Raw genomic sequence first — 13,825 nt, 5'->3', positions numbered from 1 at the left:
GGAGGAGGAAGTGAGCAACTGTGCCCAATGCCACTGAGAAGGCATTAGATTCAACATAAATTAACTATAGAACATATGAAATATTACGTAGCAACAGAATAGACAAATATGCTTGGATATGTAGACATGAAAGGATCTTTAACACATGTTAAATGGAAAACAAAAATAGAACAAGCCTAATAATACAATCAGTGTAGTCTGATCCAATTTTTATTTTAAAAAGATGTATGTGAATAATTTATAAGTACATAGAAAAGAGAAGTACCCACCAAATTTTCAGTGGTGATTACCTTTGGGAAGAGAATTAGAATAGAAGAAAGGATGAAGGGGGGTATCTCATTTTTTTACTCTCTATATTTCTATCTTTAATCTTCAAATATGAGAATGTATCCACATATCACTTCTGGAATTTTAAAAAAATGAAAGGTCATGAGGATGATGAGAAAAGCAATCACTTTTAACATCAAATTCTTTCTTTTGCACCAACTCTCTTTTCTGATTAAAATTCATTTCGAAGGAGGGAGGTGAGGAGAAAGAGCATTTTAGACATTTTTGGTAAAAATGTATATTTACCATGAATGTAATGAACCAAAAAAAGGCTATCTTGTAAATTTCTAACCAAGGAAGAAGCTTGTTTGGAGCATGACAGCTGACTGCAGTAGCTAGACTGACTGGAAGTAGCTCAAATAGTGCTTAGCACATTGTAGACCCTTGCTCTGTGTTGGCTGAATCTGAAGTCTCCTTTTTGTTTGGTGTTTATGAAATATCCCTGCCTGTGTGGAATCCTGAAGTCATATTTCCACTCGATTAAATGTATAGACTTTTTAGAAGCTGAAGATGTCTTTGAAGTTTGGAACAATCTCTTCCTTTAATAATTGATGAAACAAGGTCCTCAGAATTTAGAGGACTTATTCAAAGTCACATACTATATATGCTCTATATGTGACATAGATCTCTATCTATATCTTTCTCTACATGCCTATATATATTTCAGCTTTACTGAGGTATAACTGACAAACTCTATATCTACTGAGCTATCATTTGCTAAGTACTTAGTCAGTTCCAAGCACCATGCTAAGTACTTTGCATTCTCATTGAATCTTCACAGCAATCTGTAAGAGAGGAATCATTATCCCCATTTTGTAGAGGAGGGAACTGAAGTTCAAGTTCAGCTACTTAGCTAAGTGGCAGAGCTGAGGTTTGAAACTACATCTCTGTAACCTGAAGTCTGTGTTCTTAACCGTTGTGCAGCATTTCTGGTCACTGAGAGTGTACTCTGGGCCATGCCCCGGGCAGGATAAAGGAATCAGTAAGACAGATTCTGTCCTGCAGGAGCTCACCATCCAGTAGGAAAGACAGCCATGAAGGCGAGTAAGGCACATGGTTCAGCAAGTGCATGGACAGAGGTGAGTACATGGACAACCCAGAGAAGGACATTTTCGACCCTGATTGGACAAAGGGCTAGGAGCTCTGGGAAGTGTTTCCAAGAAGATGGGGCTTGTGCTGGGTCTTGAACGTGGTCAGAACCCAGGTCTCCTGACTCAGCCAGGTGCTTTCTGCTAGAGCACAGAGAAAAGCAAACCCAATACAAAATCCCAAAACCAAACCCCCAAAGCTGCACTACCTCAGTCAGAGAGTAAACACTCAGTAAATGTTATTTGGAATCAAGTCTGAACTAAAAGGAATTTCTGAGGAAGAAAAAACAGTAAGGTTGCCTCAATCCATATGAAACTTTCACTATATGTTTTTTCATTGAACTCCAGAATTCACAGTAGTGCACAGTGGATTACACACAAGTATAATCTATCAGTAATAACACTAACAAACATTGCTTTACTCTTATTATTCTAAATGCTTTCAACTGTTTATAAAAATGTACCTACCTTCACTTTGGTTCCGACACTGATTCTTGCCTGTTGGCCCATTGCTAGAAAAGTGATTGAAATCTTGTCTTGTTCTAAGATGCGGATTCCAACATAACGGTTCAAAGCCAGAAAGACAGGTTTAAATGAAACGAAGGGTGAGGAAGTGACAGAACTTGACCAATTCCAAGCCCTTACTCTGTTGCCAGCTTGATCTGAACATTGACCGCCCAAGATATTGATGTATACCCTGGGCAGAAAGGAAATTAAAAATCATAAACAGTTACATTATAATTCAACCTTGAATTAGCCTGCTCACTTGCTAACCAAAGGGAATAGCAGTTTATACTAGCCAATAGCATATGAATAGTGGAAAACCTCAGGTAATCTTAGGAGCAATAATACTGTGACTGAATTCTATACTAATTTGAAGTACTGGGTATGATTTAAGATGTAGTAATAAACCAAAATGGGTCCAAAGGCTGGAACCGGGATGGTAAAGGGATCTGGAAAATGATGTGCTGGGGAGGATGAAGAGGGAGCACAGAAGGTTTAGTTTGGATAAGAAGAAATACAGGAGAGCAGGCTCTACATGGAAGAGGGGAGAAGACTCGTACTTAGATTTTCCCTGTGTCAAAATGAAGATCAGTGAGTGTAAGTTCTGGGAAAGGCCAAATTGGCCTCAGTACAGAGACCTGTTTCCTAACAGTGCCCAGCAACTGGGGGCCAGGAGTCCTTCTAGGAGGCCTCTCATCAGGGCCAGTGTGGGCAGGAGAGGCTCAGGGATCATCTCTGAGATCACTGTGGTTTAGAAGAGTTTGGTAATGGAGCAGAAGGGGGAACTGAGGCCAGCAGGGCCTCCCCAATCTCCTAGAGTTGTTAATGCCACATTTTACCACATTACCTACAGATGTAGCCCTGCACAATCTGAGATCTAGTGGCACTAGTGACTGCCATCCTACTCTATGAGCTCCTTTGCATACCCTCTCACTTTCTTCCATCTGGGGTCACTATCTCTTTCTTGAGGAGAGAGGATAGGTAGAGTTCTGGGTACTTAGCTGGCTTAATTTGATAATAAATTATTTTTTTTTAAACCAGATGAATTGGCCAGGAGGGCTCCCTAGAGTAAGATAACTCACATAGTATTTTCCCAGCTTTGATGAGTGGCAGTAATCTGATAACAAAAGTACAACTGAGAAATTGAGGTGATTATCTTTGTATCTGGGAGGAGGGAGATTTAGTTTTATCTTGGTACGTGGGTGAAAATAACATTTGGCTAAAATTATCTAGATAAATTGTTTATTTAATAAACTTTCTTTGAGTCTATGCCATGTACAGATAAATGTTATGTAGTGGCAAAGGTGCAGGGTGTGCCTTCAAGGGACTTCAGTCCCGCAGGGGAGGTGGGCTTGCTACACAAGAAGCAGCGAGAGGGGCTATGAGAGTGTCAAGGAGTCATGTCAGTGGGCCCAGGAGTTCAGTCGGTGGCTGGGAGGTCTTTACTGGTAAAGGGAGAAGTCCTAGAAGCCAGTGAATATCTGGTGACAGTTGATATAGTGCCCCACCAGATGTGATGCAGAGCTGCTACTGAACCCTGAAGGATAAGCAGAAAGTCTCCAATAGACTTGGAGGTAATGGATTGACTACTGCTTTGAACTAAAAGTACAAATATCTCCCTGTGTCCTAACTTTCTCAAGTACTGGCAGAGTGTTCAAATTTCTGTCAATTATTGGCAGAGTGTCTCAAGATAAGATTGTTATACCTGTAAATAAGTTAAAGGGAGAGAATATCTCTTTCTGAAAAGCTTCAAAAGATTAAATTGTATTTGAAGTTAGAACCCAAATTTCACTTTCTCAGACTAAATGAAATAATATGAAATCACAGAGTGTGTAAGTTAGTAGATCGAAGGCATTAGGACCTTCATTTCTCTAGAGATTTTGTTTGTATATTATTGTTGGTTGTGGCTATGGGAAGCCTACTTGTTAGGGATATATCTCAAACAGTAACAACACAGTATGGCAGCTGTCCATTGCGAATTATTTCCATAGATGAAGCCAGGATAACATTATCAGGGCATAGCATCTAGGGAGACTGCCTGGGTTCATATCTCAGATCCCTAGGATGGCCATACAATTTATTTAGAGATGTTTTTCTAATATTAAAATTGTATAGTTTATATTTTCTTTCTGTTTATAGAAAAAAAATATGATGAGCTTTGTTTTATGTAGTTGCCTGGGATTTTTCCACTAAGCAGCATATGGAATGACATAAATCAAAAATTTATCTGAGTTGAACATTACTATCTAAAGACCACTAATATAAATAAATCTTCTTAAAGCTATTTTTGTCCTTCTAGTTATAAGATGAATAAGATCTGGGGATCTAACGTATAGCATAGTGATTATAGTTAACACTGTATTATAAACTTGAAAGTTACTAAGAGAGTATATCTTAAATGTTCTCAACACAAAAAAGAAATGGTAATTATGTGACATGTTGCCTGTGTTAGCTAATGCTATAGAGGTAATCATTTTGCACCATATAAGTGTATCAAATCGACACGCTGTACACTTTTAACTTACACAGTATATGTCAATTATATCTCAATAAAGTCGAAAAAATAAAAGGAAAAATAAAATTTCACAAAACCTGAGAAACAAAATGACAGCAGGAGGAACCTAGAAGCCTACCAGACATTTCCGTTGGGATGATAGCAGGAACTTCGACCCGAAGAATCTAGCACTGCCAGGATTGCAGGGTTAGTGGGCATGTCTTCTTGGACTATGCAAGTGAAGCCATTTATCTCATTGGGCACTCGGATGATGGCTAGGTTTCCAGATGGGTAGCTGAGATCAGATAAGGTCATTTGAGTTATGCTAATGGTCTTTATACTGGGAATAAATTCAATTTATAAGAGAGCCCTTTGAAACTATAAAGCATTCTGAAAATGGGAGGATTATTACAAAATAATTTCATGCTTTTTATGTGGATCAAAATATATTTATGAGGTACAAAAATCCTCAACAAAAATACCAGCAAATGGAATCTAGCAACATATTAAAAGGATTGTGTACCACAACAAAGTGGAGTTTATCCCGGGGATGCAAGGTTGGTTTACCATCTAAAAATAAATTAATGAAACATACTATATTGATAGAATAAAGAGCAAAAAAAAGATGATCATCTCAATAGATGCAGAAAAAGCATCTGACAAAATCCAATACCTTTCATGATAAATGATTCAATGAACTAGGAATAGAAGGGAGCCTCCTCAACCTGATAAAGAATGTCTAACAAAACCCCAGAGCTAACATCATACTTAATGATGAAAGACTAGGTGTTTTCCCCCTAAGATCAGGAACTAAACAAAAATAAATGTTCACTCTTTCCACTGCTGTTCAACCTCACGCTGGAGGTTCCAGTCAGGAAAATTTTGTGAAAGAAAAAGAAGACATTCAGACTGGAAATGGAAGAAGTAAAACTATCTCTATTTGCAGATAACATGCTCTTGTATATAGAAAATCCTAAGGAATCCACAAAATAATGTTAGAACTAACAAAAGAGTTCAGTAGGGTTGTAGGCTAAAAGATCAATGTATAAAAATAAGTTGTATTTCTATACACTAGCAGTGAACATTTTGAAAATGAAATTAAAATAATTCCACTTAACAATAGCATCAAAAAGTATAAAATATACTGAGGATAATTCACTAACTGTTAATATTCAGTCCTATCTCAGCTGATCGGAAGTCCAGAGATGAAGTAAACACAAAATTGATTCTGGATCATTTTGAAAATCAGCCATAGCCTTCAAAGGAGTGAAAACGAATTAAAGCCAGGGCAGGAAATGATAACTAATGATACAAGCTGGGGAAGTTATTTAAAATTTTTTGATATAATTAAAACAAAAAACCTACACTCTTTCTCAAAGGGCCTAGGGAACTAAAACTTCATTACACTTCTATCCCATGAAAGCCATTTTTATGGTTTCTTACTGGGGTTTGACTAAACATTTAGGCAACTGTGACTAAAAATGACTTTCTCCTACAAAATGAGGCCCTTAGTTCACCAAAAAGTCCTTCTCGTTTCATAGTTTTGTTTTACTTTCCTTGAGATATTAAATGGCCTTTGCGTCAAAATAGCAAATGGTCTGATCATCAGGCAGAAGTTCAAGTGATCAATAACTTGAACACTCAATAACTGAGTGTTGCATAAAATGGATACTGAATTTTTGTATTAAAAAATAACATGCTGCTCATGGATGTGTAAACTGGTACACATTTTCTGGGGGGCAAAATCTATTAAACCTTTAAAATGTCCATAATTTCTTACCCAGAATTTCTATCCCTAGGTATTTAATTCAAGGAAGTAAGTGATAAGTGTGCAGCGAAGGATGCACAAAGCTGTTCATGTAGCTGTTGTATAAAACAGCCCAAAATTGTGAAACCACCTTTGATTAGTGATAGGGGATAGATGAAAGGAATTACAGTACATCACTGTGATGGAATGCCATGTGCTTATAAAGATGGTGTTGTTATCTCTATATTTATTGCATATTATATACTCATAACATTTATGAGTATTGTATAATATTATGTAAAGGGCGCAAGTTACAAAATATGAATAACTAGTTGAATTAATTTTTAAAGAATCATATAATTACTCATAGGAAAAAAGTAAGGCAAGATGTATAAAAAGATGTTAACAGCTTTGCTCTGGGTGGTAGGATTTGGTAATAACTATTTTTTTCTTCATATTTTTCAATCTGTTTTTTCTTTATCTTTCTTTTTGTGAAGAAATAAAGCTAACGAAAATAAGTTGTTGAAAGAAAGGATACAATATTTGTGTTGTCCCGTCTGGAAATGAAGTCAGAAATTTGCTCCCATGTTTGTAGTGCTTTTCAAAGAGCTCATTTGTCATGATCTATACACCGTAGAAAACAAAAGCACAGTTACATGATGACAACAGACATCCTTTGCTTGCTAGACACTCACACAAACCATTTCTTAACTTAAATTTTTGATCCTAAATCAGCAACAGGGAACAATCCTTAGGAATCATTAAAGATTGTCCCTAACCCCTGCAGATAACCTGATTAAACCTTTCTGGCAGGAATCTGACATTACTTATCTGTTTGAAGAGTGTTTTTTGTTTTTTGTCTTTTTTAAAAAATTAAAAACAATTTTTATTCAATAGAACAAGATAGAAGAGAGTGCTCAGGCTTCAGTCAGAATTATATTTTAAGTAATCGTCATCATCATAACAGCAAACACTTAAAAATAACTTATATGGTAGGTATTTTTTTTAATTGAAGTATAGTTGATGTGCAATGTTATATAAGTTTCAGGCGAACAACATAGTGATTCACAATTTTTAAAGGTTATACTTCATTTATAGTTATTATAAAATATTGGCTATATTCTCTGTGCTGTACAATATATACTTGTAGCTTATCTATTTTATACATAGCAGTTTGTACCTCTTAAACCCCTACCCCTATCTTGCCCCTCCCCACTTCCCTCTCCCCACTAGAAAATACTAGTTTGTTCTCCATGTCTGTGGGTCTGTTTTCTTTTTTGTTATATTCATTAGTTTGTTTTCTTTTAGATTCTACATATAAATGATATAATGCAGTATTTGTCTTTCTCTGACTTATTTCACTTAGCCAAATACCCTCCATCCATGTTGTTGCAAATGGCAAAATTTCATTCTTTTTTATGGCTGAGTAGTATTCCCATATATATATGTGTGTTTGTGTGTTTTATATATATATATATAAAACACACACACCCCCCACATCTTCTTTATCTATCTGTTGATGGACACTTAGGTTGCTTCCATATCTTGGCTACTGTAAAAAATGCTGCTATGAACATTGGAGTGTGTGTATCTTTTCGAATTAGTGTTTTCATTTTTTTTCAGTTATACACCCAAGAGTGGAATTGCTGGTTCATACAGTAGTTCTATTTTTAGTTTTTTAGGAACCTCCATACTGTTTTCTACAGTGGCTACACCAATGTACATTTCCACTAACGGTGCACAAGGGTTCCCTTTTCTCCACATCCTTGTCAACATTTGTTATTTGTGTTCTTTTGGATGACAGCCATTCTGACAGGTGTGAGGTGATATCTCATTGTGGTTTTAATTTGCATTTCCCTGATGATTAATGATGTTGGCCATCTGTATGTCTTCTTTAAAAGAATGCCTATTCGGGTCTTATGCCAGTTTTTCAATCAGGTTTATTTTTTATTTATCTGCTTTTACTTTATATGCATATTGTTATAAAAACAAAAGAAGATTAAAAAAAAAAAACCCAGCCCTAGCACAGTGGAGATATTCTGTGTCCTGGTTATAGTGGTGATTACATAACTGTCAAAATTAATGGAGCTGTACATATAAGAAGGTGAGTTTTACAATAAATTATACTTCAATAAACTGACTTTACACTCCAGTGTAAGCTGCAGCATCTGGTGTCTTTTCAAGGTTGCTCTTGAAGTTCATTTGAGAAAAACACTAGTGGAATATGGGAAGATGAAGAAAGAAATACAAAAGATATTGCTTGTTGTACCTGTAAGCTTAACTATTTTACTTTCTATGTAATACTCAATAGGGGAATGAATTTGTAGCCAACAATATTTTATTTTTTATAGACATGTCTTTTTAAAAAAATTAACTTATTTTGGCTGCATTGGGTCTTCATTGCTGCGGGCGGGCTTTCTCTAGTTGCGGCGAGCGGGGGTTACTCTTTGTTGCAGTGCACGGGCTTCTCATTGCAGTGGCTTCTCTTGTTGCGGAGTACGGGCTCTAGGCACGTGGGCTTCAGTAGTTGTGGCTCGCGGACTCTAGAGCGCAGGTTTAGTAGTTGTGGCGCACAGGCTTAGTTGCTCCGTGGCATGTGGGATCTTCCCGGACCAGGGCTTGAACCCGTGTCCCCAGCATTGGCAGGCGGATTCTTAACCAGTGTGCCACCAGGGAAGCCCCCAACAATGTTTTAAAATGAACTAAAGCTTCAGTTGAATTCTGTTTCTTCCTAATCTTGAATTGTAATAAAATGCATACAAGAATTCCTAGGGCTAAACAATGAAACAATCTAAATTTTCATGTAAATGTTGCCATTTATTTTGAAAGATAATACACTTTTCACTTTTATGAAATATAAAATAGATTCAGATAAGCACTAAAATATGCTATTTTGTTAATGAGCAATTATAATGTGAACACCCATGTTATCACCATCTGGGTCAAGATATAGAACAATGCTGATACTCTGGAAGTTCCCTCTGTGCTACCCCAAAGTCAGTGTTCTGTAATCTCTAAACAATATAGTTTAACTTTTCCCATTTTGAATTTTACATAAATGGAATCGAACATTATGAATTTTTAATACTTTGTTTCTTTTAGTCAACATTATGTTTGTAAGATTCATACACGTCCCAGTGTGTAGTTGTAGTCCAATTACTTCCATTTGTGTGTAGGATTGTATTGTATGACTTCATCATTATTTACTTATCCATTCTATTGTTAATGGATATCTCAGTTGTCCCCAGTTTTTGGCTTATAAACAATGATACTCTGAACCGTCTTTTGCATGTATGCTGGTACCCAGTTACTCTCAGATCTTATACCCAGAGGTAGAATTGCTGAACCCCAAGATATGCCTGTCTCCCACTTTACAAGGTACTGCCAAAATGATTTTCAAGTTGTACCAATTTGCATTCACACTAGAGGCAAATAATAGGGACTGTTACTCTATATCCTTTCCAACACTCAGTAGTATCAGACTTCACAATTTTTTTTTTTGCCAATATTATACGTATGTACTGATCTCTAATTGTGGTTTCAATTTTCCTCTCCCAGGTTACTAATGAGGTTGAACACCTTTTCATATGTTTATTGATTATTTGAATTTTCTCCTTGGAGAAGTGGTCAAGTTTTTTAAGTTCATTTTTCTATTAGGTAGACTTTTTTTTCATGTGGATTTATAGAAGTTCTTTATACATTTAGGATAAAAGCCCTTTGTATATCCTATGTGCTGCAAAATATCTCCCTTGGCTTGTCTTCCAAATTTTAATTTTTTAAAATATTTTATTTATTTATTTGGTTGCACCAGGTCTTAGTTGCAGCAGGTGGGCTCCTTAGTTCTGGCTCACCTGCTCCTTAGTTGCAGCTCACTGGCTCCTTAGTTGTGGCATGCAAACTCTTAGTTGTGGTGTGCATGTGGGATCTAGTTCCCTGACCTGGGATCGAATCCAGGCCCCGTGCATTGGGAGCGCAGAGTCTTAACCACTGCGCCACCAGGGAAGTCCCCCAAATTTTAAGTTTAATTTATCAACTACTTTATGGATACTGCTTTTTTAAAATTGGTTAGTAAATCTTTCCCTAACCTTAAGTAATAAAGCTAGTCTCCTATTAAAAAAAAAATCATTGTAGTTTTGCATTTCACATTTAGGTCTTTAATCCACTGGAACTGATTTTTATATGATGTGAGGTGTGATTCCAATTTCATTAAAAAATATGGATATCCAATTGTCCCAGCAGTATGTATTGGAAAGATTTTCCTTTCTCCATTACTGTGCAGTGCCACTGCTGGCATAGGTCAGAAGTCTGTGTGTGCATAAATCCGATTCTGAACTATTCTGTATCACAGATTTATTTGTTTATCCTGCCCCAACACTACACTGTCTTAATTACTATATTTTGTAATAGATCTCAGTATCTGATAGAGCGTGTTCCCCTCCCTCCCAGGCTGCTTCTTCAAGAAAGTCTTGGCTCTTCTAGGTTCTTTATATTTCCATGTAAATCTTAGCATCAACTTGTCAAGACCTTCCTTCCCCCTGCACACGCAAATATACAACCTTGTTAGAATTTGAATTACAGTTGCATTGGATCTATAGATCAATTTGGGAAGAATGTCATATTAAAATACTCTTCCAATCCATGAATATTAGGTCAAATTTGTTAAATGGGTTGTTCAAATATTCTATCGTACTACTGCTTTTTTTTTTTTTTTTTTGGTCTAATAGTCCTCTCAATTATTGAGAGAAGCAGGCTAAAGTATCCCATTATGATTATGGATTAAAATTTTTTCCCTTTTACTTCCGTGAAATTTTGCTTTATATTTTTTGAGGCTATGTTATATGTTTATATATGTTATATATACATATGTTTATATATGTTATATATACATATGTTTATATGTTTTGAGGCTATATTTTGTAACATTATACCTTCCTGGTGGATTAAAACTTCTGTCACTGTGAAGTGGTCCTCTATCTCACTGATGTTCTTTAATATTTTCATGATACGTCATTTTTGTTTATTTATATTTAATCTTTTTGTATCCTTTTATTTTACTTTTTATTTATTTTATTTTACTTTTGGCTGTGTTGGGTCTTTGTTGCTGCTCACAGGCTTTCTCTAGTTGCAGCGAGCGGGGGCTACTCTTCGTTGCGGTGTGTGGGCTTCTCATTGCAGCGGCTTCTCTTGTGGAGCACGGGCTTTAGGCGCACAGGCTTCAGTAGTTGCAGCACACGGCCTCAGTAGTTGTGCCTCGTGGGCTCTAGAGTGCAGGCTCAGTAATTGTGGTGCATGGGTTTAGTTGCTCCACGGCATGTGGGATCTTCCCAGACCAGGGATCAAACCTGTGTTCCCTGTGCTGGCAGGTGGATTCTCAACCACTGCGCCACCAGGGAAGCCCCTATCCTTATATTTTAGATATAGTCTCTTGTAATCAGTATATGGTTGGAATTTTTCCTTAAAAACGTTGTCAGGCAGTCTTTGTTTATTAACTGAAGCATTTACTCTATTTACATATAACTACTGACATTCCTTGATGTGTTCTATTTGTCCTCTGTTATGTGTTTTTCTTTTCCCTTATCCTTTCTTATCTTTTGGGGGGCATTTAAAGTGAATTATTCTAATTTTTTTGCTCTGCCTCTGATAGCTTGGAAGTTATACTCTCTACTTGTTATTTTTCTGGCTACCCCAGAAATTTCAGCAAGCAAAGTTAATTTATCAAAGTCTGAGTTTAAACTATGTTTGCCCTTCTCCCAAACCAAGGACTTTTATAACACTATAATTGCATTTAGCTTTCTTGCCAAATCATGTACTATTTTTTCAAGTATTTTTACTCTATACCGTTTCTTGAAAGCCATTATTATTATTATTGTTTTATCAGTCAACTTTTAGTTTTATACATATATCCCATGAACAGTTTTCTTTGCTCTTCATCTTTCTTGAATCTCATACTATCCAACTACACAAAGTACATTCTTTAGAATTCCTTTTAGTCAGAGGCTACTAGTGACAAACTCTGTTTTGCCAGACCATGTCTTTTGGGGGCATATTTTAATGAAAGATATTTTAACTGGGTATAGGCTTCTAGACTGACTGTTATTTTCTTTCAGCACACAGAAGACATTATACTGACTTCCATTGTTGCTGTTGGGAGGTTATCTGATTTCTAACTGTTCTCTTTTAAATGTAAACAGACTTCTTTTTCTCTGCTAATCTTTAGATTTTCTTTTTGTCTTTGTGCAGTTTCACTGTACTGTGTCTAGGATTTATTTTTATTTTACTTTATTTTATTTTTTTAATTCATCCTGCTTGGGATTCTTAAATCTGTGAATAGGTCTCTTTTATCAGTTTTGGAAAATTATCATCCATTCTCTCTTCAAATACTGCCTCTGCCTGATTATCTTTTTCCTCTCCTTCTGGGATTCTGAACAAATACATTTTAGACCCTTCATTCTATTTTCATATTATACACACTTTTGTGTATTCCTTACCTTTTTTTGCCCCCATGTAAATTTTGATAGTTTTCTTTTAACCTTTCTTTCAGGTCATTAGTTCTTTCTTTAGTTGGGTCTAACCTGCATTTAACTCTCATCTTTTAAGTTTTTAATTTCAGTTTTTGTATTTTTCATTTCTAAAGTTCATTTTTTTCTTTTCAATTGTATGTCCCTTTATAGTTTTCTGTTCCCTCCATATATCTTCAAGCTGATCCTTTGTTTTCATAAACATAGTTAGATTACTTCAGTTTTCGAAGTCTTTGTAGATCTTCTCTTATTGATACTAATCCTCTGAGTTTTCATTTGTGGTGTTGAGTTTCCTTGTGTTCTTAATTATTTTTCACTGTGTGCTGGTAATTGAACTTGAAAGATAATTTGTAGGAGTGATTTCAGGGCTAGATAAGCGACCTTCCTTCAGACAGGATTTGGATTTGATTCTGTCAGAACCTCAGTTCACTGCCATGCCTTAAATTCTATATCACCCAGGAGAAACAAAACTGGTCTCAGGAGTTTAATTTCTAGGGATCTATTCTGGGGAACTATATTTAGTATAGTGTAAATTTATACACAAAGATATTGAAAGCAATGGTTAAACTATATGAAAAGGCACATAGATATTAAAATGATGTTAATGTAAGCTATGTAATATCATGGAAAAATTGTTGATAATTAAGTTAAAAGGATAAAAATTACATGTGTAATATAATTACAAGTGTTTTAACAGAAACCTATGCTTAAAAACTGTAGAACAGTGCTGTCTAATAGAACTTGTAGTGACCATAAAAATTTTCTATATCTGCCCTGCAATATGGTTGCCTTTAGTCACACACAGCTATTTAACACTTGAAATGTGGCTAGCATGACTGAAGAATTACATTTTATTTACTTATTTAATTTAAATTATTTTAAATGAGTTATTTAATTTTAATTATTTTAAATTTGGATAGCCATGTGGAGTATTTGTTACCATATTGGGCAGTGCAGATCTAGATAATATTGAAATATTAATAATGATTTGGGGGATGTGGGTGAGACTTCTGATGATTTTCTCCCATTCTTTTTAGTTTTCTAAAGGGTTCCAAATGTTCCTTACTATACACTGATCACATTTTAAAGTAAAAAAGAAATACCCCCTCATAAAACATATGTAAAGCATTGTTATAAAGTCTAGTAT

General features: G+C 35.7%; 2 protein-coding genes across 3 annotated transcripts in view; one reads left to right on the top strand and one right to left on the bottom strand.

The window, feature by feature from the left end:
• ERICH6 (glutamate rich 6) overlaps positions 1–13,825 on the bottom strand; it is a 34,161-nt gene that overhangs the window by 3,724 nt on the left and 16,612 nt on the right. The window contains exons 11-13 of the mRNA XM_004278173.3: positions 6,699–6,784; positions 4,553–4,708; positions 1,884–2,112 (exon numbers count right to left, since the gene is read on the bottom strand). Coding sequence (XP_004278221.3) covers positions 1,884–2,112; positions 4,553–4,708; positions 6,699–6,784 — 471 coding nt within the window. The remainder of the gene's footprint in view (positions 1–1,883; positions 2,113–4,552; positions 4,709–6,698; positions 6,785–13,825) is intronic.
• The window catches only part of SELENOT (selenoprotein T), a 79,033-nt gene that overhangs the window by 56,319 nt on the left and 8,889 nt on the right, over positions 1–13,825 (top strand). Inside the window, exons 2-3 of one of the 2 annotated variants that reach the window (XM_049710219.1) lie at positions 7,058–7,152; positions 8,345–8,431. The exons of the other annotated variant lie outside the window; for it this stretch is intronic. Coding sequence (XP_049566176.1) covers positions 7,058–7,152; positions 8,345–8,431 — 182 coding nt within the window. The remainder of the gene's footprint in view (positions 1–7,057; positions 7,153–8,344; positions 8,432–13,825) is intronic. 2 annotated transcript variants of the gene reach the window in all.

This window comes from Orcinus orca, chromosome 5 (genome assembly GCF_937001465.1).
Source record: "Orcinus orca chromosome 5, mOrcOrc1.1, whole genome shotgun sequence".
Classification (NCBI taxonomy): domain Eukaryota; kingdom Metazoa; phylum Chordata; class Mammalia; order Artiodactyla; family Delphinidae; genus Orcinus; species Orcinus orca.
The sequence above is the reverse complement of the archived record's forward strand: the minus strand, read 5'-3'. Positions and strand labels throughout refer to the sequence as shown.